We start from the raw sequence: 26980 nt of genomic DNA, 5'->3' as shown, positions 1-26980 counted from the left end.
TCGCCCTAAATCCCCCTCAGACACCCCAAATCCCCATCGCACACCCCAAAGCTCCCTTGCTCACCCCAAACCACACATTTACTCCCCAAACGCCCCTCGCACACCTCAAACCCCGCTCTCCCACCCCAAATCCCCTTCAAATCCCCCTCACCAGCCCCAAACCCCGCTCTCCTACACCAAACCCCCCTCTCCCGCCCCAAACCCCACATTTACTCCCCAAAATCTGCTCTCCCACCCCAAACCCCACATTTACTCCCCAAAATCCGCTCTCCCACCCCAAATCCCCCTCTCCCACCCCAAATCCAGATCGCACACCCCAAACCCCCCTCGCCCACCCCAGACCCCACATTTACTCCCCAAACCCCGCTCTCCCACCCCAAATCCCGCTCTCCCACCCCAAATCCCGCTCTCTCACCCCAAATCCAGATCGCACACCCCAAACCCCCCTCGCCCACCCCAGACCCCACATTTACTCCCCAAACCCCGCTCTCCCACCCCAAATCCCGCTCTCCCACCCCAAATCCCGCTCTCCCACCCCAAATCCAGATCGCACACCCCAAATCCAGATCGCACACCCCAAACCCCCCCTCGCCCACCCCAGACGCCACATTTACTCCCCGATGCCGCTCTCCCGCCCCGATCCCGCTCTCCCGCCCCGATCCCGCTCTCCCGCCGCACCGCGCGCTCCCCCCGCGAGCCCCACGCGTGACACGCGCGCACGTCCCCGCTCCCCCCTCCCTCCTCCTCCTCCTCCTCCTCCCCCCCCCCTCCCCCGCCGCTCCCGCTCCCCCTCCCCGCGCCCCCTCCCCCCCCGCCCCCCCCCGCCGCCGCCGCTCGCTCGGGGCTCGCAGCGGAGCCGCCGGAGCTCCGTGGCCCTTCCCGGCCCCCTGCCCGGCCCCGGCCCGGCCGGGCCAGGCTCGGCTCGCCCAGAGCGCCGCCGGTACCGGGGGCGGCCGGGGCCGAGCGGGGCGGCGCTGCCGCGCGGAGCCCCAGAGCGGAGCCCCCCGGCGGGCCCGGCCCCGGAGCGCGGCCGCCGCCACGGGACGGGAGATGCGGATCCTCCTCCTGTGCCTGCTGACTCTCGCCGGGACCCGCGGGCAAGGTGGGCACGGCGCCGGGGGCACCGAACCGGGGGCACCGAACCGGGGGGCACCGGGGAACGCGCGGTTCGGGGGCACCGGCGGCGGGACCGGCGGCGCCGTTCCCAACTCCGCGGGCAGCGCTCCAGCCCCGCTCGCCGCCGGTCCCGCCCGTTCCCGGAGGGATGAGAGCCGGGCTCCGGCCGGTACCGGGGGCTCGGAGGGGTCCCGGGGGGTTCTGGCCGTGCTGGCGGGCCCGCGGTCGCCGCTGGTGGTACCGGGGGGTTCGGATGGAATCGCGGCCGGTTCTGCTCAATGCCGGGCCCGGTTTTGCCAAATCCCGCCGTGGGGTCTCGTGGATTCCCGGTACCGGGGCATCGCGGTGGGACCGGGCCCGGTTCTCCCGAACCCCAGGGCTGGTTCTCGTGGACCCCCCTCGGTACCGGGGAGATCCCGGTGGGACCGGGCCCGGTTCTGCCCGGTCCCGGGACCGCTCCTCGTGGACCCCCCCTCAGTACCGGGGGTTCCTGATAGAACCGGGCCCGGTTCTCCCTCCCCGGGGCCGCTCCGTTCCCCCGGTTCCGGTCCTGTTGGAGCCCCCGGACCGGGACCGAGGTTTGGCCCCCCGATGTGGGTCCCGGGGCCGGTTCGGGGGTTCGGGGACCCTGGGGTCAAACGGGACCCCCGGGAGGGGCTGGGGGGGGACAGGGCTGAGGGTGATGGGGGGACTTGACCCGCCCGGGGGGCGTCTGTCCGTCCGTCCGTCCGTCCGTCCGTCCGTGGCGAGCGCAGGGGCCGCCTCCGGGGGTACCCCAGGACCCCAATCCGGGCATTGCTTGGGAAGGGTCTGGGGGAACCCGGACCCCCCTTTTCCCACCCCCACCCCCTCCAGAGCCGCTCCCCAGGGTGGGGGTGGGGAACGACCCGACCCCCAGGACCCCCAAAACCCTCCCGGGGGAAACTGAGGCACGGGGGGAGCTGCTCTGCCAAGGTCACGCTGAGGAAAAGCCGCGGGGCCGCGGGGGGCTGGGGGTCCCCAAATCCCCCCAAAAACCCTCGGAGGGCGCGGGGGGGGCGCCCCCATCCCCCCAGGGAGTTTTGGGGGGGTCTCGTCTCCCCCTGCGCGCGGGGCCGGGGCCGGGCTCTGCCCCAGCGCGGCCTCCGGCGCTTCCCAGCTGCAAAATCCAATCTAATTTTTAATTAAGGGGGCGGCGTTGCTAAGATGCCGAGAGGAGAGAGGGGAAGGGAAAGGGGAAAAAAAGGGAAAAACGGAAAAAACAAAAATCCCCAAAAAGCCGCCTGGCCCGCGGGGGTTTGAGAGGAGCGGGAGGAGGCGCCGGCGGGGCCGCGACCCCCGGGGCAGCGGCGGGAGCCCCGCGGGGCCGGGGCAGCGCCGGGGGCAGCGCCGGGGGCTCCGCGTCCCCCGGGAACAAAAGCGGCCGCGGGGCCACGCGGGGAGCGGCGGGAGCGGCGGGAGGGACCCGGGGAAACGGCGAGAAACGGCCCCGGTGTGGGGCGGGAGGGACCCGGGGAAACGGTGAGAAACGGCCCCGGTGTGGGGCGGGAGGGACCCGGGGAAACGGGGAGAGACGGCCCCGGTGTGGGGCAGGAGGGACCCGGGGAAACGGCCCCGGTTTGGGGCGGGATGGTCCCGGTTTGGGATGGGATGGTCCCGGTTTGGGGCGGGATGGTCCCGGTTTGGGGTGGGACGGTCCCGGTTTGGGGCGGGATGGTCCCGGTTTGGGGTGGGATGGTCCCGGTTTGGGGCGGGACAGTTCCAGTTTAGGATGGGAGGGATCCGGTTTGGGATTGGCGGCTCCGTTTTGGGATGGGGCAGCTTCAGCTTGGGATGGGAGGGTTCCGGTTTGGGACGGCTCCGGTATCGGATCGATGGTCCCGGTTTGGGATCGATGGCTCTGGTTTGGGATGGGATAGGTCCGTTTTGGGGTGGCTCTGTTTGGGATCGATGGCTCTGGTTTGGGATGGGATGGTTCCATTTTGGGGTGGCTCTGTTTGGGATCGATGGCTCTGGTTTGGGATGGGATGGTTCCATTTTGGGGTCAATGGCTCTGATTTGGGATCGAGGGCTCCAGTTTGGGGTCAGGGCTCACATCCCTGCGTGACAATCCCAGTGACCCCAAAACCCATCCCAAACCCACCCCAAACCCATCCCATCCCAATCCCATCCCATCCCAAACCCACCCCAAATCCACCCCAAACCCATCCCATCCCAATCCCATCCCATCCCAAACCCATCCCATCCCAAACCCATCCCATCCCAAACCCACCCCAAATCCACCCCACCCATCCCATCCCAATCCCATCCCATCCCAACCCACCCTCCCACCCACCCTCCCAAACCCCCCAACACCCCACCCTCCCTCCCAATCCCATCCCATCCCATCCCATCCCCCCACCCCCAACCCCCCAAACCCATCCCCCCAACCATCCCTCCCACCCATCCCATCCCAAACCCATCCCACCACCAACCCCCATCCCCCCCCAACCCAAACCACACCCACCACCCATCCCACCCACCCACCCACCCCCCCCCCCCATCCCAACCACCCAATCCCACCCATCCCACCCATCCCATCCCACCCATCCCAACCCCCCTCCCAAATCCACCCCAATCCCAAACCCATCCCATCCCAATCCCATCCCATCCCAAATCCACCCCAATCCCACCCCATCCCTGTCCCGCCCTCTTGCTCCACCATCACCTCCCAGAGCAGCCTTGTCCCCAGTGCCGGGCCAAAATTTGGGGCTTTTATGGAAAATGTCGGGGTTTTCCTGGAGAATGTTGGGGTCTTTTCTGGAAAACGTGGGGTTCTCTGCGAAACGTGGGGTTCTCTGTGAAACGTGGGGTTTTCTGTAAAACGTGGGGTTCTCTGCGAAACGTGGGGTTTTCTGTAAAACGTGGGGTTCTCTGTGAAACCTGGGGTTCTCTGCAGACCGTGGGGTTCTCTGCAGACCGTGGGGTCTCACTCTGGAGCAGCCTGGAGTTTGGGGTCACTCCGGGCAGTTTTGGGGTCCCTCCCGCCGTGGGGGGCGCTCGGGGCCGGCGCTGAATGGGGCTCATCACTCTTCATTCCTCACGAAATAATTTTCTGTATCTTATCTAAATGAAAGCCATTCTTCTTCCCCGTTTCAATCACTCGCCGTGATTGCGCCTCAAATTGAAATATTTATTCATTTTCTGGGCCCTTCTTCTCCTCTCCGCCGGGTTGTTTTATTTATTTCATTTTTTAATTTTACGCTACATTCTATTCTAGATTTTATTTTATATTTGAATTTTTTATTTTACTCTGTATATTTTAAATATATAATTTTATGTTTTGTTTATATTGATATTTTAATTTCTATTTTATATATATATATTTTTTTTAATATATTTTATTTTATTCTCTTCCTTCCCTTCCCTCAAATGGGAGAGGTGACAGCAGGGAGCTGACCCCGAGGGATTTGGGATCCTGGAGGATTTGGGATGCCGGGGGATTTGGGATCCCATGGGATTTGGGATCCTGCAGAATTTAGGATTCTGGAAGATTTGGGATCCAGAAGGATTTGGGATCCTGTGGGATTTGGGGTTCTGGAGGATTTGGGATCCAGAAGGATTTGGGATCCCATGGGATTTGGGATCCTGCAGAATTTAGGATTCTGGAGGATTTGGGATCCCAAAGGATTCGGCATCGCACAGGATTTGGGATCCCATGGGATTTGGGATCCTGGAGGATTTGGGATCCCATGGGATGTGACCCCTCGACCCCAAATTTTGGGGCAGGGACAGGGCCAGGGCCAGGAGCGCCCTGGCTGTCCCCAGTCCCTGGGAATGGGATTTTGGGTGACTTTGGGTGATTTGGGTGATTTGGGATGATTTTGGGATGATTTTGGGATGATTTGGGGATGATTTGGGGGTGATTTCAGGTGGATTTTTGGGGTGATTTTTTGTGATTTTGGGGTGGGGAACCCCAACCCCGGAGCCCCCGGCGCCTCCTCCTGGTTCCCTTCGAGTCCCTGCGGTGACCTCGGGGGGCGGCGCCTCCGCCCCAGCTCATTAATTCATTAATTTATTCATTAATTCATTCAATAATTCATTAATTTATTCATTCATTACTGATTTATTCCTTTAATCCCCCCGGTTTAATCCCGGTTTGATTTAATCCCGAGCTTTGCCCACCTGGACAAACCCCGGGAACGCCCGGCTCGGCTTGGGCCTCGGGAATTCTCGGGGACTTTCAGCAATTTTGGGGGAATTTTCAGGAATTTTTGGGAATTTTTGAGAATTACTGGGAATTTCCAGGAATTATCAGGAATTAATGTCGCGGATTCTTGGGAATTTTTTGGGAACTATCAGGAATTTTTGGGAATTCTCGGGAATTATCGTGGAGTTTTGGGAATTATCGGGAATTATTGGGATTTATTGGGAGTTTTTGGGAATTACCGGGAATTAATATCCTGAATTATTGAGAATTATTGGGAATTCTCGGGGATTATCATGGACTTTTGGGAATTCTCGGGGATTACCGGGAATTATTGGGATTTATTGGGAATTTTCGGGAATTCGTATCCTGAATTATTGGGAATTATTGGGAATTCTGGGAATGATTGTGGATTTTTGGGGGAATTTTTGGGGAATTCTTAGGGATTCTTGGGAGTTCTTGGGATTTTCGGGGATTTTCGGCAATTCTCGGTAATTTTCGGGGATTTTCGGCAATTCTCGGGGATTCTCGGCGATTCTTGGCAATTCTCGGCAATTTTCGGCAATTTTCGGCAATTTTCGGGGATTATGGTGATTTTTATCGGGAATTCTCGGTAATTTTGGGGTTTCTCGGTAATTTTGGGGTTTCTCGGCAGTTCCGCCCCTCCCCACCATTTCCCCCCCCCCCCCCCGGCTCCTCTTCCCTTCATTATCTCTTAATTAATCGCTCCGGGCTCCGCTCGGCGCTAATTGCGCTCTCCGGGGCCCGCGGCTCATTTGCATAACGGGGGATCCGGGAAAGGGGGGACGGGAACAGAACCCCAAAATCCAAAACAAAATCCAAAACAATAAAAAAAAAAAACCCCCAAAACCCCCCCAAACCCCCAAAAATCCCCCAAAACCCCCAAAAACCCCCTCCCCCCCACCCAAAAAACCCCTAACCCCCCCCACCCCACCCCCCCACCCACCCCCCCCCAATTACCCCAAAAATCCCCAAAAAATCCCCCAAAAATCCCCCCAAAAAATCCCCCAAAATCCCCCCAAAATCCCCCCCAAAAAATCCCCCAAAATCCCCCCCAAAAAATCCCCACCCAAAAAATCCCCCCAAAAAATCCCCCCCCAAAAATTCCCCCCAAAATCTCCCCATGGGGTCAGAACCCCCCAAAATCCCCCCCAAAACCCCCCAGAGACCCCGCAGGGAGCGGGGGCAGATCCAGGGGGAACAGCGGGAAAAGGGTCAGGATTTGGGATTTTGGGGTTTGGGATTTGGGATCTGAGATTTGGGATTTGGGATTTTGGGGATTTGGGGTTTGGGTTTTGGGGTTTGGGTGGATTTTAATTTGGCTTGGGATTTTGGGGTTTTGGGATCTGAGATTTGGGATTTGGGATTTTGGGGTTTGGGGTTTGGGATTTGGGATGTGAGATTTGGGATTTGGGATTTTGGGGATTTGGGGTTTTGGGGTTTTGGGTTTGGGGATTTGGGATTTGGGATTTTGGCGTTTGGGATTTTGGGGTTTTGGGATCTGAGATTTGGGATTTGGGATTTTGGGATTTGGGATTTTGGGATCGGGAATTTTGGATTTGGGACTTAAGATCTGGGATTTGGGATCAGGGATTTGAGATCTGGGGTTTGGGATTTGGGATTTGGGATTTGGGATTGGGGATTTGAGATCTGAGGTTTGGGATTTGGGATCAAGGATTTGGAGCCTGGGATCAGGGGGTTGAGATTTGGGATTGGGGATTTTTTGGGATCTGGGGGTTTTGGGATTTGGGATTGGAGATTTGGGGTCGCGGATTTTGAATTTAGAGTTTGGGGTTTGGGTCTCCCAAATCTGGGATTTGAGAGGTTGGGATCAGGGATTTGGGGTCAAGGATGTGGGATCAGGGATTTGGGATTTTAGATTCCAGATTTAGGATCGGGGATTTTGGGATTGGGCATTTGGGATTTTGGGATTTGGGGTTTGGGATTTTGAGGTTTGGCATCAGGGATTTGAGGTTTTAGATTTGGGATTTGGGATCAGGGATTGGCGTTTAGGATTTGGGATTTGGGGTCTCTGGGATTTGGAATCAGGGATTTGGGGTTTGGGATTTTGGGATCTGGGATTTGGGATCAGGGATTTGGGATCTGGGATTTGGGGTTTGGGATTTTGAGGTTTGGCATCAGGGATTTGAGGTTTTAGGTTTGGGATCGGGGATTTGGGGTTTGGGATTTTGGGATCTGGGATTTGGGATCAGGGATTTGGGGTCTGGGATTTGGGATCTGGGATTTGGGGTTTGGGATTTGGGATCTGGGATTTGGGATCAGGGATTTGGGGTCTGGGATTTGGGATCTGGGATTTGGGGTTTGGGATTTGGGATCTGGGATTTGGGATCAGGGATTTGGGGTCTGGGATTTGGGATCTGGGATTTGGGGTTTGGGATCTGGGATTTGGGATCAGGGATTTGGGGTCTGGGATTTGGGATCTGGGATTTGGGATCTGGGATTTGGGTTTTGGGATTTTGAGGTTTGGCATCAGGGATTTGAGGTTTTAGGTTTGGGATCGGGGATTTGGGGTTTGGGATCGGGGATCGGGGTTTGGGATTTGGGATTTGGGGTCTCTGGGATGCATCCGGAGGCGCCGGGATCTGGCACAGCCCCTCCTGCCCCCCCCGCCCCCAAAAGGGACCCCGGGGTGGGGGGAAGGAGCGGGAAAAATGGGGGGGAAAAGGGGAGGAAATGGGAAAAAGGAGAAAAAAAGGGGGAAAAAGAGAAAAAATAGGGGAAAATGGGGGGGAAACTGGGGAGAGAAGGGGGAAAGGGAAGAAAAAGGGGAAAAGGGGGAAAAGAGGGGAAAAAATGGGAAAAAGGGGAAAAGGGGAACGAGGCCTTTTCTGCAAGGGCCGGGGCAGAAAGGGCTGGCGGCGTTGCCATGGCAACGGGCGGATTATGATCCAAATGGAAATCAAAATGCGGGGGGGGGGGTCGGGATGGGGAAGGGAAGGAGGAAAAGGAGGAGGAGGAGGAGGAGGGGGAGGAAAAAACAACTTGGATTTCCAAGGCGAGAGCGGCTGGAGGCGTTGCCGTGGCAACGGGGGGGGGAAAATGAAATTTTTTCTTTTCTTTTCTTTTTTTTTTTTTTTTTTTTTTTTTAATTAAACGGGAATCGGGGAGGAGGAGGAGGAGGAGGAGGAGGAGGGGGATGAAGGCTCCGGGACCGGGACCACCCCAAACCCGCGGGGTGTCCCGTGGGCCCCCGCGGAGTTCACCCAAATTCACCTTTGCCCGGGGATTTCACCTTTTCCCCAAAATTCACCTTTTCCCCCAAAATACTTTTCCTCCCAAACCTTTTCCCCCAAAATCCCTTTTTCCCCCAAAAATTCACATTTTTTTCCTCCCAAATTCCATTTTCCTCCCAAAATTCACATTTTCCTCCCCAAAATTCACATTTTCCCCCCAAAATTCACCTTTTCCCCCCAAAATTCACCTTTTCCCCCCAAAATTCACATTTTCCCCCAAAATTCACCTTTTCCCCCCAAAATCCACATTTTCCCCCCAAAATTCACCTTTTCCTCCCAAAATTCACATTTTCCCCCCAAAATTCACCTTTTTCCCCCCCAAAATTCACCTTTTCCTCCCAAAATTCACATTTTCCCCCAAAATTCACATTTTCCCCCCAAAATTCACCTTTTCCCCCCCAAAATTCACCTTTTCCTCCCAAAATTCACCTTTTCCTCCCAAAATCCACATTTTCACCCTTTAGCCACGTGTTTTTACCAAAATCCACATTTCCCCCCCAAAATCCACATTTTACCTCCTTTCCTAGGTGGATTTTTCCCCATTTTCACTTTTCCCCTCCCTTCTCCACGTGGATTTTCCCAAAATCCACATTTCCCCCTTTTCCCAGGTGGATTTTCCCAAATTTCACTTTTCTCCCGCCTTTCCCCGCGTGGATTTTTCCCAATTTTCACTTTTTCCCCCTTGCCCAGTTGAATTTTTCCCGAATTCCACTTTTTCCCTCCCTTCTCCACGTGGATTTTCCCAAAATCCACATTTTCCTCCCTTTTCCACATGAATTTTCCCCAAAATCCACATTTTCTCCCTTCCCCAGTTGGATTTTCCCCCATTTTCACTTTTCCCTCCCTTCTCCACGTGGATTTTCCCCAAAATTCCCATTTTTTTCCCCCTTTCACCCTCCTTGGGGCTGGAATTGGGAACATCCTGGAGCTGGGGCCCCTTTTTCCTCCTCCTTTCCCCATTTTGGTGAAATTTTATTTTAAAAAAACCAAAATTCCGGGCGGATTTGATTGAATCGAGTCGGAAAAAAGGGAATTGGGGTGGGCAGAGCCTCCTCGGGGGGGATTTTTGGGGCGGTTTTGGGGTTTTTGGGGGGATTTAGGGCCGGAATGGAACCCTCGGGGTCAAGGAGGGAAACTGAGGCACGAAAATTCGGGTTTTTCCGCGGAAAGCAGCGATTCCCATCGCGGGGAAAAATCAGGGGGAAAAATCAGAAATGATCCAAAAAATCAGAAATTATCTCAAAATCAGAAATTCTCCCCCAAAAGGCCGGGCGGGCCGGGGAGCAGGGGGTTAAAATCTCGGCGTTTTTGCCTTTCCAGAGGGAGCCTTGGCAGGAAATTCCTCAAATTCCAGGAGTGTGGGATCATCGACCGCAGCCGGGGGGGAGCGGGAGCGGGAGCGCTCGGGACACCCCAAAAAACCCCGAATCTCCCCCAAAACCACAGAATTCCCACCCCCAAAAAATTCAGAATCTCATCCCTAAAAATCCAGAATTACCACATCCCCAAAAAACCCCGAATCTCCCCTATAAAAAAAAACCAGAATCTCATGGCAAAAAAGTTCAGAATCTCATCCAAAAAAAAACCACAGAATCTCCCCCAAAAACTGCCGAATTTTCCCCCAAAAAATCCGGACTCTCCCACCAAAAAATCCAGACTCTCGTCCCAAAAAAAAAGTCCAGAATTCCCCCTTAAAAATCCCAAATTCAACCCTAAAAAAACCAGAATCTCATCCCAAAAAAGTCCAGAATCTCATCCCAAAAAAGTCCAGAATCCCTTCAAAAAAATCCCAAATACCTCCCTAAAAAAGTCCCAGATCTCCCCTAAAAAAACCCAGAATCTCATCCCAAAAATCCCGAATTCCCACCCCCAAAAAATCCAGAATCTCCCCCCAAAAATCCAAAATCCCCCCCAAAAACCCCTGAATGTCCCCAAGAAAATCCTGAATACTCCCCCCAAAAAACAACCCAGAAAAATCCCAAACTTCCCGAATTTCACTTCTGGGCTGACCCGGGTGGATCAAACCCCCCGGACCCCCCCAAAAAAACCGCCCTGACCCCCAAACTGGGACCCCCACAGCCCCAGGGACCCCTCCCCAAATCAGCGCCCCAAAACCGCCCTGACCCCCAAAAATTCACCCTGACCCCCCAAAAATTCACCCTGACCCCCCCCCCCCCCCCCCCCCCCCCCCCCCCCCCCCCCCCCCCCCCCCCCAAAAATTCACCCTGACCCCCCAAAATTCAACCCTGACCCCCCCCCCCCCCCCCCCCAATTGAGCCCCCAGAGGTCTCAGGGCCCCCTCCCCAAATCGGAGCCCCCTAAACTCCCCTAGAACCCCCAAAACCGCCCTGACCCCCCAAAAATTCACCCTGACCCCCAAATTGAGCTCCCCACGGACTCCAGGGACCCCTCCCCAAATCAGACCCCCCCCGACCCCACAAAATCGGACCTGACCCCCCAAAACCGCCCTGAATCCCCCAAACTGAGCCCTGCAGAGGCTCCATGGACCCCTCCCCAAATCAGAGCCCCCAAACCCCCCAAAACCGCCCTGAGCCCCCCAAATTGAGCCCCCAGAGGCTTTAGGGACCCCATCCCTAAATCAGAGCCCCCCAAACCCCCCAATACCCCCAAAACCCCCACAGACCCCCAAAACCCGGACCTGACCCCCCCAAACTGAGCCCCCACAGCCCCAGGGACCCCTCCCCAAATCTGAACCCCCAAACCCCCCCGGCCCCCCCAAAATCCCCCCCTCCCGTGACTGGCGCGGCGTTCATTAATTAGCGCAGGAACAATGTCTAATTAATGTCTAATTAAGACTTTTGTTTGTTTGCTCGGGGCCGCGGGAGGGGGGGGGGTGGAGGATTTTTTGGGGAAAATTCGGGGGGAGGGAAAAAAAAGGAATAAAAATCCCGAATTTGAGGGGAGGGAAATGGGGAGAAAATGGTAAAAAATGGGGAAAAAGGGGAAAAAAGCGCTGGAAGCTTCCCCCGCCCCCCCCCCGGAGCTGCGGCCTCGTTAGCAGATGTCTTAATGAGACATCGCTAATTAATGGAATTAGCGGCCCCGGGAGAGGCGCCCCAGTCCCGGCCCCGGGGCCGTGGGGAGCGGGGGAGGAGCGGGAGTGTCCGTGCCTCATTTCCCTATAACATATTTAAGATAACCCACTCCAAGAATAACCCACCCTTATAGAATAACCCACCCGTGCCTCAGTTTCCCTATAGAATAACCCACCCGTGCCTCAGTTTCCCTATAGAATAACCCCGGACTGTGTCTCAGTTTCCCTCATTCGTGCCTCAGTTTCCGCCATGGAATAACCCCCTCTCTCCCCCCCATGCCTCAGTTTCCCTTTGGAAACCCCTCTGTGCCTCAGTTTCCCCGTGGAATAACTGCTCCGTGCCTCAGTTTCCCCCATCTGTGCCTCAGTTTCCCCCATGGCAATTCAGTGTCCGAGGAAATCCATGGACCTGTGCCTCAGTTTCCCCACCCGTGCCTCAGTTTCCCCATGGAATAACCCCCGCCCGTGCCTCAGTTTCCCTCTGGAATGATCCCTCTGTGCCTCAGTTTCCCCGTCCGTGCCTCAGTTTCCCCATGACGATTCAATGTCCCAGGGAATGCCGTGTCCGTGGGAATCCATCCCTCACCCCGGTGCCACCAGCATGGGGACAGGGACAGGGACACGGGGACGGTGGCATGGCAGGAACGGGGACACAGGGACACCGGGGACAGGGACGGGGACACGGGGACACCGGGGACAGGGATGGGGACACAGGAACAGGGATGGTGGCACTGCAGGAACAGGGCCAGGGGACAGGGACAGGGATGGGGACACAGGAACAGGGACAGACACAGGGACAGGGACAGGGATGGGGACAGTGGCAGTGCCAGCTCTCGGTGGCATGGCGGGGACAGGGATGGGGACACGGGGACAGGGCCGGTGGCAGTGGCAGCTCTCGGTGCGGCCATCGCCGTGTGGGGTTGGGGCCGGGGCCGCAATTAACGGGGAATTAACGAGGGCCGGGGTTTAATTACTGCGGGATTAGAGCGGGGATTGGGGCCGGGGGTGGGGCCGGGGACATCGGGGGGGACACGGGGGGGGGGACCCCAGAGCTCCCTGGGACCCCACAGACCCCAAAACCCCCCCTGGGACCCCAAAACCCCCCCTGGGACCCCACAATTCCCCCCTGGGACCCCACAATTCCCCGTCCAGGAGCCGCTCCCGCTTTTCCAGAGCCGAGGGTGGAGATTTTCCCGGGAATTTCCCGGGCTGGGATTTTTGGGAAGGGCGGAGGGAAGCGGGGAACGCTCTCCGGGCATCCCAAAATCCCGGGCAGCGCCTGAACCCCCATCCCGGGGCTCGGGAATCCCATCCCGGGGGGGCCTCGGGGTCACCCCTGGGGGACCGGGCGCTGTCCCCGCGTCCCCTCCGGGCCGGGCCGGGCCGAGAGTCCCAAATTCCCCATCCGAGAGTCCCAAATTCCCGATCCCAGAGCCGAGAGTCCCAAATTCCTGATCCCAGAGTCCCAAATTCCCGATCCCAAAATAGCTCCGGGAGCGGGGGGGGGGGGGGCCGGGCCCGGCTCGGCTCGGCTTGGCCGGGAGCAGCGCTGGGCTGGAAAACGGGGCTGGAATTCCCGGGAAAACGGGGCTGGAATTCCCGGGAAAACGGGGCTGGAATTCCCGGGAAACTGGGGTCGATCCCTGGTAAAATGGGATCCCAAATCCCCATCGGGATGGGGTCGGTCCCTGCCCGGATGTGATCCCAAATCCCAGCGGGACGAGACCCCACATTCCCGGCACTGCCGGGGTCTCCGGCTCGAGACCCCTCCCCATCCCACTGATCCCATCCCATCCCATAAATCCCATAAACCCCATCCCGTGGATCGCATCCCATGGATCTCATCAATCCCATCCCATCCCATGGATCCCCCATCCCATCCCATCCCATAAATCCCACTGATCTCATCCCATACCCCATAAATCCCATGAATCCCATGGATCCCATAGACCCCACCCTGTCCCCTCAGTGTCCCCACCCCGCGGTGCCGCCCCCGGCCCTGGGGACAGCAGCGCCCCCGGGACCTGCCCTGGCCTCTCCTTCCCACCCCAAAAACCCCAAATCCTCTTTTCTTCCCCGCAGAATGAACAAACCCAACCCGGCCAAGAGCTTCTTTATTTATTATTTCATTTTTTTTTAGAACTCTCCTCCCTCCTCCTCGCCTGTTTTGGGTTTGGTTTTTATTTTATTTTATTTATTTATTTATTGTTTCTTTTTTTTTTTTTTTTTTAGAACTCTCCTCCCTCCTCCTCGCCTGTTTTGGGTTTGGTTTTTATTTATTTAATTTTTTTTTTTTTTCTTTCTTCTTTTTTTGTTTCACGTAAAAATAGCAGCGAGCGACTCGGGAAGAGGGGAAAGGCTTTTTACATTTAAAAGCCGGGAGGAGAAGGGGAAGGGAGGAGGGAGGGATAAAATAAGGAGAGGGGGAAGAAAGAAGGAAAAAATGGGGAAGAAAATGGGGAAAATGGGAGAAAATGGGGAAAAAGGAGGAAAATGGGGCGGGGGGAAGGGGGGACAGGAGGGTTTGGGGACAGGGGGACATTGCCGTGGGGACAGCAGCGTCTGGGGACATTGCCGTGGGGACAGGCACGCGCTGCCACACGGGAGGGGACCACGGTGACAAAGGGGGGGGCACGGCAGCGAGGGGACACGGTGACAAGGAGGGACACAAGGGGACACAGCGGCAAAGGGGACACGGTGACAGGGGGTGGCCCGGTGGCACGGACATGGCCCGGGGGACGCGGTGACGAGCGGCCAGGGGACCGTGGCGACACCGAGGGGACACAGCAGCGAGCGAGGCGCCACCTCGTGCCTGTGCCCGCGGCCACCGCTGTCACCTCGGCGCGGTGTCACCTCGGCCGCGCGACAAAAACCTCGCGGCGCTGTCGCCGGAGCGAACCAGGCCGTGCCACCACCGTGTCACCGCAGTGCCACCACAGTGTACCACAGTGTCCCCACAGTGCCACCACAGTGTCCCCACCGTGCCACCACAGTGCCACCGCAGTGCCACCACAGTGCCACCACAGTGTCACCGCAGTGCCACCACCGTGTCACCCCAGTGCCACCACGGTGGCACCACCGCAGGGGCGGCACCGCCACCCCCCATCCCGGTCCCCGCCGGTGGCAGGAGGTGGCTCTGGCTGTGACAATCGCCAGCAGCCCCCGCCGGCGGTGACAGGTCTGGCACGGCGGCTGGCGCTGCGGGGAGGTGGCACCGGGAGGTGGCACTGAGGGGAGGTGGCACCAGAGGGGGGGCACTGAGGGGAGGTGGCCCCGGGACGTGGCACTGGCACTGCGGGGACCCGGCGCTGGCGTTTCGGGGTTGGGGACAACGTGTGGGGACACAGGGATGCGGGAATCCCAAACCATTCCGGGCTGGGCCGGTGCCACCCCGGTGCCCCTTTCCCCCAAAATCCCGGGGCCACCCCGGTGCCCATTTTCTCCTCGATCTCCCCGAAATTCCGCCCACCCCCAGCCGTGCCGGCGCCGTTCCGGTGCCATCCCCGTGCCCGTTTCCCCTCAATTTCCCCCCAAATCCCGGTGCCGTCCCGGTACCTGGTTTGCCCTCGATGTCCCCCAAAATCCGGGGTGATTCCCGCAAGGGCCGGTGTCATCCCGGTGCCCGCTTTCCCCTCATTCTGCCCCAAAACCCGCCCATCCCCACCGGCCCGGTTCCAGCCCGGTTCCATCCCGGTTCCAGCCCGGTTCCAGCCCGGTTCCAGCCCGGTTCCATCCCCGTCCCCCCCGCCGCTCCCTCCCCCGTTCCCCGCTCTGATTTTCCCTCCCCCGGCTCCTTCCCCTCTTTGATCTCCCGCTCCATCCCCACTTTTCCTTCATCTTCCCCCAAAATCCCCGCGGCCTCGGGCCGGGGGTGGCACCGGGGATGGCACCGGGGGTGGCACCGAGGCTGCCCGCAGCGCTGGCTGTCCCCAAAATCCCGGTTATTCCCGGGGGGTCCCGGGGTTCCCTGGACTCCCAATCCCTGGATTTGGGGGTGTCCAATCCCAGGGGATCCCTGGATTCCCTACTCCATGGATTTGGGGTTTTTTATCCCGGGGCTCCTTGGATTCCCCACCCGAGGGTTCCCGAGCTCCCAGGGATCCCAGGGACACCCCCACACGGGGATTTTGGGGATTTTGGGGGGGTTTTTGGGGATGTTTGGACCCGCCGGGGGTTTTATTTTCGGGATCAAAAGCAGGAGCCTGTGGATTTGGGGGGTTCAGAAGGAGAGGAGCGGGACGGGGACCCCGGGCTGTGCCGTTCCATTCCGTGCCGTTCCGTGCCAGAATAAAAAGCCCGGGATTGGAGCCGGGAGAGGCGGGGGGGTCGCGCTGCCCGTCCCCGCTCCAGGGCACGGCCGCGTCCCTGTCCCTGTCCCCGTCACAGCCCGCTCGATTCCCGCGTGACCCCGGGATCGATCCCGAACAGCCGGGAACGGGAACGGGATCGGGATCGGGAACGGGAGCGGCGGGGCCCGGGCTGGGGGCGTTCGGGGGTCCCCGGGAGCTCCGGGGGGATCCTGAGGGGATCCGGGGCAGCTCCGGGGGGGATCTCAGGAGGGTCCTGGGGGATTTCAGAGGCTCTCCTGGGGGATCTCAGGGGTATCTCGGGATATCCCGGGATGGCAGCGCACGCGGTGCTGCGGTGCCGGGCGCTGCGCCGTGACCGTGGCCCCGTGGCCGGTGCTGACCGTGGCCCCGTGGCCGCAGCGGTGCAGACGCGCTTCGTGGAGGAGCCCGAGGACCAGACGGTGGTGGCCGGGCAGAGAATCGTCCTGTCCTGCGTGGTGCTCAACTACTCCGGCATCGTGCAATGGACCAAGGACGGGCTGGCCCTCGGCATGGGCCAGGGCCTCAAAGGTGCCCGGGGGACACTGGGGGCGACACTGGGGGTGACACCGGGCCAGGAGGGGTGGCTTTGGGGGTGTCACCCATGGGGCAGGGGCTGAAGGGTACCTGGGAAACGGGGGGTGGCTCTGGGGGTGTCCCTGTGTGACCTCCCAGGGCTGTCCCCACAGCCTGGGCATGGGGTTGGGGTGTCCCTGTGTTATCGGGGTGTCCCTGTGGCATTGGGGTGTCCCTGTGGGACCAGGGTGTCCCCAGGTGACCCTGCCCTGTCCCTCCCCAGCCTGGCCCCGGTACCGCATCGTGGGCACGGCCGACTCGGGCCAGTACAACCTGGAGATCCGCGACGCCGAGCTCTCCGATGACGCCGTCTACGAGTGCCAGGCCACCGAGGCCGCGCTGCGCTCGCGCCGCGTCCGCCTCACCGTGCTCAGTGAGGGCTGGCCCCGGTGTCCCCGGTGTCCCCAGTGTCCGTCACACCCTGGCCCCAGTGTCCCCTCCCCATTCCCGGTGTCCCTCACCATTCCCTGTGCCCCACACGGTCCCCAATGTCCCACCTGGCCCCCAGTGCCCCACATGGTCCCCCCAATGTCCCACACAGTCCCCAGTGTCCCCCATGTCACCCATGTCCCACCCCTGTGTCCTCCAGGGCCTCTCATGTCCCCTCATCATTCCCGGTGTCCCCATCCCGTGTCCCCTCCCCATTCCCCGTGTCCCGGGGTGTCCCTCCCGAGCCGCTGTCCCCTCTGTGCCCCCGCAGTCCCCCCCGAGGACCCCACGATCGACGGCGCCCCCGAGATCCTGCTGAGGGCGGGCACCCCGTACAACCTGACGTGCCGGGCGCGCAGCGCCAAACCCGCGGCCACGCTGGCCTGGTTCCGCGACGGGCTGCAGCAGGATGGGGCCGTCACCAGCACGGTATGGCTGCCACCAAAACTGTCCCCAGAACTGTCACCCTGTGTCCCATCTGTGCCCCCTGTCCCACTGTCCCCACCCTTACCTGGTTCCGCGACGGGCTGCAGCAGGACGGGGCCGTCACCAGCACGGGATGGGGACACTGCAGCATGGTGGCCGTCCCCTCCCTGTGTCCCCAGCCCCGTTGGAGCTGTCCCCTGTCCCCATGTCCCCTGTCCCCTGTCCCCCCGGAGCTGTCCCCCTGTCCCCATGTCCCCATGTCCCCCCAGGAGCTTTTGGCCGACGGGAAGCGCGAGAGCACCACGAGCCTGCTGCCCATCACGCCCTCGGAGCTGGACATCGGCCGCGTCTTCTCCTGCCGCAGCTCCAACGAGGCCGTGCCGGGCGGCAAGGAGAGCTCCGTGCGCCTCAACGTGCACCGTGCGTGGCACTGGGGACACCAGGGGTGAAAGGGACGGGGATGGGGATTTGGGGGGATTTTTGGGGGATTTGGGGGCATTTTGGGGGATTTTTGTGGCGTTGCAGGTGAGAGCAGCGACTGTGGATGGGATTTGCCGGAGGGAGGAGGAGGAGGAGGAGGAAGAGGAGGGGGAGGCAGGGCCGGCACTCGGTGGCCAACACGGACCTGCGGTGGCGGCTGCGGGAAGGGGCGGCCACGGCGGGAGGGGACAGCGGGGACAGCCCTGGGGAGGGTCCCCACAAGGACAGGGTGGGATTTGGGGTCCCCACAAGGACAGGGGTGGGATTTGGGGTCCCCACAAGGACAGGGTGGGATTTGGAGTCCCCACAAGGACAGGGGTTGGATTTGGGGTCCCCACAAGGACAGGGTTGGATTTGGGGTCCCCAAAAGTACAGGGTGGGATTTGGGGTCCCCACAAGGACAGGGTGGGATTTGGAGTCCCCACAAGGACAGGGGTTGGATTTGGGGTCCCCACAAGGACAGGGATGGGATTTGGGGTCCCCACAAGGACAGGGTGGGATTTGGGGTCCCCAAAAGTACAGGGTGGGATTTGGGGTCCCCACAAGGACAGGGTGGGATTTGGGGTCCCCACAAGAACAAGGACGGGGCTGCCCCGCCCCAGGGCTTCGGGGACCCCTCGGTGCCCCCCCCTGAGCCGTCCCTGTCCCCGCAGACCCCCCGACGGTGACCCTGTCCATCCAGCCCCAGACGGTGCAGGAGGGCGAGAGGGTCGTGTTCACCTGCATGGCCACGGCCAACCCCGAGATCAAGGGCTACAGGTGAGCCCCAAAACCCCGGGACTGGGCTGGGGGGGTCACTTGGGGCCACCCAATGTCCCCACCCTGGCTCCGTGTCCCCGTCCCTTCCCAAAACCCCAGGATTGGAAACTGGGGTTGGGGTTGGGGTCAAACGTCCCCACCTTGGCTCTGAGCCCACTCCCCAAAACCCTTTGGAAATTGGGATTGGGATTGGGATTTCAGATCGGGATTGGGAATTAGGATCAGGACTGGGATTTAGGATGGGGATTGGGGTCCCAAAGTGCCCCTGAATGTCCCCACCATGGCTCTGTGCCCCCTCCCCAAAATCCCCTGGAAATGGTGAGTGGGATTGGGATTTCGGATGGGGATTGGGAATTGGGATGGGAATTAGGATTTAGGATGGAGATTGGAAATTAAGATGGGGACTGGGATTTTGGATGGGGATTGAGATTTAGGATGGGGATTGGGATTTCGGATGGGGATTGGGATTTCGGATTGGGACAGGGATTTGGGATCAGGACAGGGATTTGGGATCAGGATCAGGTCGCACGGTGTCCCCGCTGTCCCCAGGTGGGCCAAGGGCGGGGTGATCATCGAGGAGGCCAAGGAGAACAGGTACGACACGCAGGTGGACTACACCTTCTTCACGGAGCCCGTGAGCTGCGAGGTGCACAACGACATCGGCAGCACCAACGTCAGCACCCTGGTGGACGTGCACTGTGAGTGACCCCAAAACGGCCCCAAAACCGCCACAAAACGGCCCCAAAACGGCCACAAAACCGCCACAAAACCGCCACAAAACGGGCCCCCAAAACCGCCACAAAACGGCCACAAAACCGCCACAAAACGGCCTCAAAACTGCCATAAAATGGCCTCAAAACCGCCACAAAACTGCCACAAAACGGCCCCAAAACTGCCACAAAATGGCCCCAAAGTTGCCCCAAAATGGCCCCAAAGCCGCCCCAAAACAGCCCCAAAGCCGCCCCAAAACCACCTCAAGACAGCCCCAAAATGGCCTCAAAACTGCCCCAAAACTGCCCCAAAACCACCCCAAAACACCAAAACTGGCCCCAAAACTGCCCCAAAACCCCAAAATGGCCCCAGAACCCCAAAACCACCCCAAAACACCAAAACTGGCCCCAAAACGGCCCCAGAACCCCAAAACGGCCCCAAAACGGCCCCAGAACCCCAGCCGCAGCCCCAAGCCGCCCCAGCGCCCGTCCCCGCTGTGTCCCCGCAGTCGCCCCCCGGATCGTGGTGGACCCCAAGCCCACGGTGACCGACATCGGCTCCGACGTCACCCTGACGTGCGTGTGGTCGGGGAACCCGCCGCTGACCCTCACCTGGACCAAGAAGGAATCCAACATGGTAGGGGCGCCCGCAAGGGGCTTCCGGAATGTTCTCCGTACCCTCGGGGTCGGGGGGCGGGGGGTTCCGTGTGACCTGAAGTCCCAAAAAAATTCGCCAAAAAAATCCACAAAAAATCCTAAAAAAAAAAATCCTCCAAAAAAAAAAAAAAAATCCCAGGAAAAATCCCAGAAAAAAATCCCCAAAAAATGTCAGGAAAAATCCGCCCAAAAAAATCCTCCCCCAAAAAATGGGAACTGGGATTGGGATTTGGATTGGGTTTGGGATTTGGAATTGGAGTTGGGATTCGATTTGGGATTTGGGATTTGGAATTGGGATTGGGCTTGGGATTTGGGATTGGGGTTAAGACTGGTTTTGGGGTTAGGCTTGGGATTCGTGAATGGGTTTGGATTGGGGTTTGGATTGGGGTTGGGATTGGGTTTGGGGTTTGGGATTGGAGTTGACATTGGATTTGGGTTTGGGATTGGGATTGGGTTTGGGGTTTGGGGTTTGGGGTTGGGATTGGGTTTGGGGTTGGGGTTGGGGTTGGGTTTGGGATTGGGATTGGGTTGGGGGGGTTTTGGATTGGGTTTGGGGTTTGGATTGGGTTTGGGGTTTGGGGTTTGGGATTGGAGGTGGCATGGGATTTGGGATTGCGATTGGGGTTGGGTTTGGGGTTTGGGATTGGGTTTGGGGTTTGGGGTTTGGGTTTGGGGTTGCGGGATTTGGGATTGGGATTGGGGTTGGGTTTGGGGTTTGGGATTGGGGGTTGGGTTTGGGATTGGGATTGGGTTTGGGTTGAGTTTGGGGTTTGGGTGGTTGGGGTTTGGGTTTGGGGTTGGGTTTGGGGTTGGGTTTGGGGTTTGGGTTTGGGTTTGGGGCTGGAATTGGGGGTCAACCGTTGCCCCTGAACCTCCCCACCATTCCTCGTGCCCCCTCCACACCCCAAAGCCCCCCAGGAACGGGGGCTGGGATTCCCGCAGGAACGATTTATGGCCAGGCTGCCGAGCTGTTGGCGGCTGTCCCGTGTCCCCTCCGGGCTGTCCCCAGGTGTCCCCGGTGTCCCCACAGGTGCTGAGCAACAGCAACCAGCTGTACCTCAAGTCGGTGACGCAGGCGGACGCCGGCCAGTACGTCTGCAAGGCCATCGTGCCCCGCATCGGCGTGGGCGAGAGGGAGGTCACCCTCTTCGTCAACGGTCAGCCACCCCAAAAACCCCAAAAACCCCCCAAAAAAACCCCCAAAAACCCAAAAAAAAACCCCAAAACCTCCTGGGGTTCCCTGGGAATGAGGCAGATCCGGGCGTCCCAAAAATTCTCTGTTTTCGGTTGGTTTTGGATGGGTGAATTTTAAATTTTACAGGTTGGGGTGGTTCAGATGAGGGGGAAAATGGGATTTGGGGTTTTTTGTTGGGGTTGGAACTGGAAAATTAAGGGAAAACGCAAAGTGGGGGGGATGATGGGAAGGGAATAAATCCTGAAAATAGATTTTCCACAGCCCGGGGAGATGGGGATGGATGGGGGTCAGGAATTCCAGGAATTTAAACCTGGAATTTCCTGCAGGGGGGTTCCCGCGATTCCAGCTAAAACAAGGAATTTTACCCCAAATCCCTCATTCTTGGCCCGGCCTGGACATGGCTCCGGGAATTTCCTCCTCTCATTTCCCCCCTGGGCCACCCCAAATTCCCCATTTCCCTCCCAGACCACCCCAAATTCCCCATTTCCTTCCCAGACCACCCCAAATTCCCCATTTCCCCCCTGGAAAACCCCAAATTCCCCATTTCCTTCCCAGACCACCCCAAATTCCCCATTTCCCCCCTTGAACACTCCAAATATCCCTGATTTACCCCCTGGACACCCCAAATATCCCCATTTTTCCCCTTGGAGTACTCCAAATATCCCAAATTTCCCCCAGAGCACCCCAAATTCCCCATTTCCCCCCAGAGCACCCCAAATTCCCCATTTCCCCCCGGAGCACCCCAAATTTCCCCCCGGAGCACTCCAAATGTCCCCATCTCCCCCCGGAGCATCCCAAATTGCCCATTTCCCCCCGGAGCACCCCAAATTTCCCCCCGGAGCACCCCAAATGTCCCCATCTCCCCCCTGTACCACCCCAAATGTCCCCATTTCCCCCCGGAGCGCCCCAAATGTCCCCATCTCCCCCCGGAGCACCCCAAATTCCCCATTTCCCCCCAGAGCATCCCAAATTGCCCATTTCCCCCCGGAGCACCCCAAATTCCCCATTTCCCCCTGGCATACCCCAAATGTCCCAAATTTCCCCCCGGAGCACCCCAAATTGCCCGTCTCCCCGCAGGCCCCCCGATCATCTCCAGCGAGCCCGTGCAGTTCGCCGTGCGCGGCGACCGCGGCAAGGTCGAGTGCTTCATCGGCAGCACGCCGCCGCCCGACCGCATCGTGAGTGAGCCGCGAACAAAACCACCGCGTTCCAGAACATCCGCTCGTTTTTACGTCTCGTTTATTTTTCCTTATTTATTTAATGGATTCAATAATTTTTAATATTTCATAATTTAATAAATTTTAATTTTATAATTTAATAATTTTTAATAGTAAATAATATTGATGTTATTAATATTATTTACTAATTTAATATTAAATTTTATCATTAAATACACATTATAATTAATATATAGATATATATTCTTATATATTAATATATATTAATATATATGTATATATGTATATATGTATATATGTATATATGTATATATGTATATATGTATATTTTTATATATGTATATTTTTATATATTTATATATTTATATACTTATATACTTATATATTTATATACTTATATATTAATTTATATGTTTATATACTTATATATTCATTTATATATTTATATAATGATATTATTTAATAACATTCATTTTATCATTAAATATACATTAGAATTAATATATATTAATACATTTTTATATTGAAACCTTTTAATATATATTAATATATCTTTATATTTGCATATATTTACCTATCAATTTATATATTTATACAGTAATATTAATATACATAAACATACATTATTATATATTTATTATTCAGTGTGTCCTAGGGTTATATTTGTATATATAAGTATAGCCTGTAAAAATAAAATAAAAATATAAAATAATGTAAAATAAATATGTAAATAAATATTTAAGAAATTTATGAAGTTATTTATAAAGATAATACAAATTTTTTATAAATGTGCACTATAATTAATATGTGTTAATATGTATTTATAATTAAATGTAATTTATAAATATCAAAGAAATCAAATATAAAATAACTAAATATAAAATGTAATTTTTTATATTTAATCTTATAATAAATTAATATAAATAAATATATTTATATATAATAAATAAATATAAAGTATAAAATAATATTAAATCCCTATGTATATAAAATTATTTATAATTATAAAGGATATTATTTTACAATGAAAATATTATAAGTAATATAGTACTATACTATTACAAGTAGTATATATAGTATATATATACTACTGTAGTATTATAAATAATATAGTATATATAATATATAAGTATTATAAGTATATTAATACATATAATAAAATACAATTTATAAACATAAAACAAATAATATAAAATAATATAACATACAATAAAATAATGATAACTGCGTTAACATCAGGATAATTCACAAACCGCAGTATAAAGCAGTGAATAAAGAAAAGAGTTCAGAATGATTTCTGTCAGCGCGGTGCTGAGGCAGCCCCTCCCCGCAGGCCTGGGCGTGGAAGGAGAACATTCTGGAAGCGGGGACGCTGGGGCGCTACACGGTGGAGAGGAGCAACACGGGCAGCGGCGTCCTGTCCACGCTGACCATCAACAACGCGCCCCCCCCGTCTTCAGGACCCGCTACAACTGCGGCCTGGACAGCAGCGAGCCCACACGCCCCCAAACAGGTGACAGTGGGACACGGCTGGGGACAGCTTTGGGTTGGGTTGGGACGCGCCCTGCCCACGCATCATCCAGCTACAACGCCAGGTGACAGTGCGACTACGCTGGGGACGCTTTGTACAACTTTGGGTTGGGACAGCTTCGGGCCCGGCACGGCCATCATCCAGCTCGAGGAGAGAGGTGACAGTGGGACATGGCTTGGGGACAGCTTTGGGTTGGGTTGGGACAGCTTCGGGCCCGGCACGGCCATCATCCAGCTCGAGGAGAGAGGTGACAGTGGGACACGGCTTGGGGACAGCTTTGGGTTGGGTTGGGACAGCTTCGGGCCCGGCACGCCATCATCCAGCTCAAGGAGAGAGGTGACAATGGGACACGGCTTGGGGACAGCTTGTGTGACTTTGGGTTGGGTTGGGACAGCTTCGGGCCCGCACGCCATCATCCAGCTCAAGGAGAGAGGTGACAATGGGACACGGCTTGGGGACAGCTTTGGGTTGGGTTGGGACAGCTTCGGGCCCGGCACGGCCATCATCCAGCTCAAGGAGAGAGGTGACAGTGGGACACGGCTTGGGGACAATCTGGGTGACGGGGAATGGCCTCAAGTTGGGTCAAGCTGGGACAGCTTTGGGCTGGGCAAAGGTGACAGTGGCAGGGAGCTTGGGGACAGCTTTGGGTGGCCTCCAGTTGTAAATCTGGGGCAATTCCTCCTGGAAAAGGGGTCAGCCCTGGGATGGGGCTGGGCTCCCCAAGGAACCCTGCAATTCTGGGATCGGCCCCACCCTGGACGTGGTGACCCCACAATCCCCCTCCGAGCCGAGCTGTGGGGGCTTTGGGATGAGAGCTGGGCTGTGGCACTGTCCCCAACTGTCCCCTGGTGTCCCCACAGAGGTGCTGCCCGTGGGCATCATCGCCGGCGCCACCATCGGCGCCAGCGTCCTCCTCATCAGCTGCCTGCTGGCCCTGGCCTGCTTCCTCTACCGGCGCCGCAAAGGAAGTGAGTGGGGTCAGGGGTCACTCTGGGGTCACTCCATGGTCACTCAGTGGTCACCCCGTGGTCACCCCGTGGTCACTCTGTGGTCGCCCGGCAGGCCGCAAGGACGTCACGCTGCGCAAGCTGGACATCAAGGTGGAGACGGTGAACCGGGAGCCGCTGACGCTGCACGCGGACCGGGAGGAGGACACGGCCAGCGTGTCCACGGCCACGCGCGTCATGAAGGCCATCTACTCGGTGAGGGACACCATGGGGACACGGGGAACACACTGGGGACAGGGCAGGGACCGTCACCCGGGATGGCCGGGAGGGCTGGCAGTGTCCCCAACCCTGGGCGTGTCCCCAACCCTGGGCGTGTCCCAGCCCTGGGCGTGTCCCCAGCCCTGGGCGTGTCCCCAACCCTGGGCATGTCCCCAACCCTGGGTGTGTCCCCAACCCTGGGCGTGTCCCCAACCCTGGGTGTGTCCCCAGCCCTGGGCGTGTCCCCAGCCCTGGGCGTGTCCCCAGCCCTGGGCGTGTCCCCAAGGCCAGGCTCACAGAGTCACCCGGGACGGTGGGAACACCCCTGCCCTCAGATCTTTAAGGATCTTTGGGGTCTTTTCCATCCCAAAGAATTCCAGCGTTCCCTGGGCTGGTTTAATGGGATTTTAGGGATCAGTCCTGGACCCATCCATGATCCCATGGACTCCCCATCCCCGATTCCATGGATCCCATGATCCCATTTATTCCCCATCCCTGATTCCCTGGATCCCACGGATTCCCCATCCCTGCAAGTGCCCAGGTCCCCCTGGGATCCACCTGGGCTATGGGGAGCCGCCCCTTCCCACCGCGGGATGGGTCTCAGGGTTCCTCCCCGCCCATCCCCTTCCATAATTCCCCAATTCCCCGATCCCATCATCCCACAATTACTCCCGTGGGTTTTCCAGTCATTCAAGGATGACGTGGACTTGAAGCAGGAGCTGCGCTGCGACACCATCGACACCCGCGAGGAGTACGAGCTCAAGGTCCGGCCCCACGCCCCTCCCAACCCCAATGCCCCCTTCCCACCCCTCCAGCATTCCCAAAACCCGCTGATTTCCCCATTTATCCCCCTCCAGGACCCCACCAACGGCTACTACAACGTGCGCGCACACGAGGATCGCCCGGCCTCGCGCTCGGTGCTCTACGGCGATTACAGCGGCGCCCGGCCCTGGCGGGTCCGCTTCGCGAGCCGCGGCGCCCTCGCGCTCTCGCACTCCAGCGGCTACGCCCAGCTCAGCTCCTACCCCCGCGGCGGCCCCGAAGTTCCCCGAGGCGGGCAGCGGCGCCCGGGCCGCGCGGTGACGGCGGCGGGGGACACGAGCAGCCAGCTCTCCTACGAGAACTACGCTGGCGTGGGCGTGGCGTGGCGTGGGCGTGGGGTTCCCCGGCCCCACGGCGGCGTTCCCGCCCTACCGGCTGGGCTTCGGCGGCGCCTACGAGCCCTACGAGGCCGTGGGCAAGTTCGGCGGCGGCGCCACGCGCTTCTCGTACACGTCGCAGCACTCGGACTACGGGCAGCGCTTCCAGCAGCGCATGCAGACGCACGTCTAGGGCGGGCGGGGCTCCCTGATATTCAGGGGTGTGCTCGCCCCGGTCCCCACCGTCCCCGCGGCTTCCTTGGAGCTTCCGTTCATTCCGTTGGCTTTGCCGGTACTTTCCAGCCCCCCCGGCGGGTGGAGGGCAGGGGTTGTGGCCGCGTTGTCCCCTCTGTGTCACCACCCGCCGGGGTTTGAGCCTTGTCCTTGGTCCCGGAGATTTCCCAGGGAGCGGCTCTGTGTGCTCCCAAATCCAGGGGGATGTGTAAATCCCAAAAACAGCCCCATCCCGACCATTCCCATTGGGATCAGCATGTTCTCAAATCGGGATGTCCAAAACGCCCAGTCGACCACCCATTGGGAAGCCCACGGGGATGCACAAATCCCAAAAACAGCCCCGTCCCGACCATTCCCATTGGGATCCGCATGTTCTCAAATCCAGGGGGATGCGTAAATCCCAAAAACAGCCCAGTCCGAAACCATTCCCATTCCTTGAGGGCGCTGTGTGTCCCTAAATCCAGAGGGACGCGCAAATCCCAAAAAAACCCATCCAAATCATTCCCATCCCAAAGCATTCCC

The 26980-nt window shown here is 57.6% G+C and overlaps 1 protein-coding gene across 1 annotated transcript; it reads left to right on the top strand.

Moving 5' to 3' along the window:
- The first annotated feature begins 961 nt into the window (after positions 1 to 961).
- Positions 962 to 26562, top strand: KIRREL1 (kirre like nephrin family adhesion molecule 1). Its single transcript, XM_030965433.1, is given in 17 exon segments — positions 962 to 1102; positions 16321 to 16470; positions 16739 to 16888; positions 17216 to 17373; positions 17640 to 17790; positions 18504 to 18609; positions 19159 to 19307; positions 19829 to 19956; positions 21007 to 21133; positions 22249 to 22349; positions 23683 to 23801; positions 23952 to 24037; positions 24741 to 24848; positions 24943 to 25082; positions 25772 to 25849; positions 25943 to 26236; positions 26238 to 26562. Coding segments are annotated over 17 exon segments (2277 nt in total). The 5' UTR covers positions 962 to 1050; the 3' UTR covers positions 26418 to 26562.
- Positions 26563 to 26980: the final 418 nt, after the last annotated feature.

Source organism: Camarhynchus parvulus, chromosome 25 (genome assembly GCF_901933205.1).
Source record: "Camarhynchus parvulus chromosome 25, STF_HiC, whole genome shotgun sequence".
NCBI classification, from domain to species: Eukaryota; Metazoa; Chordata; class Aves; order Passeriformes; family Thraupidae; genus Camarhynchus; species Camarhynchus parvulus.
Note: the sequence above shows the minus strand (reverse complement) of the source record. Positions and strands in the feature narration are given on the sequence as shown.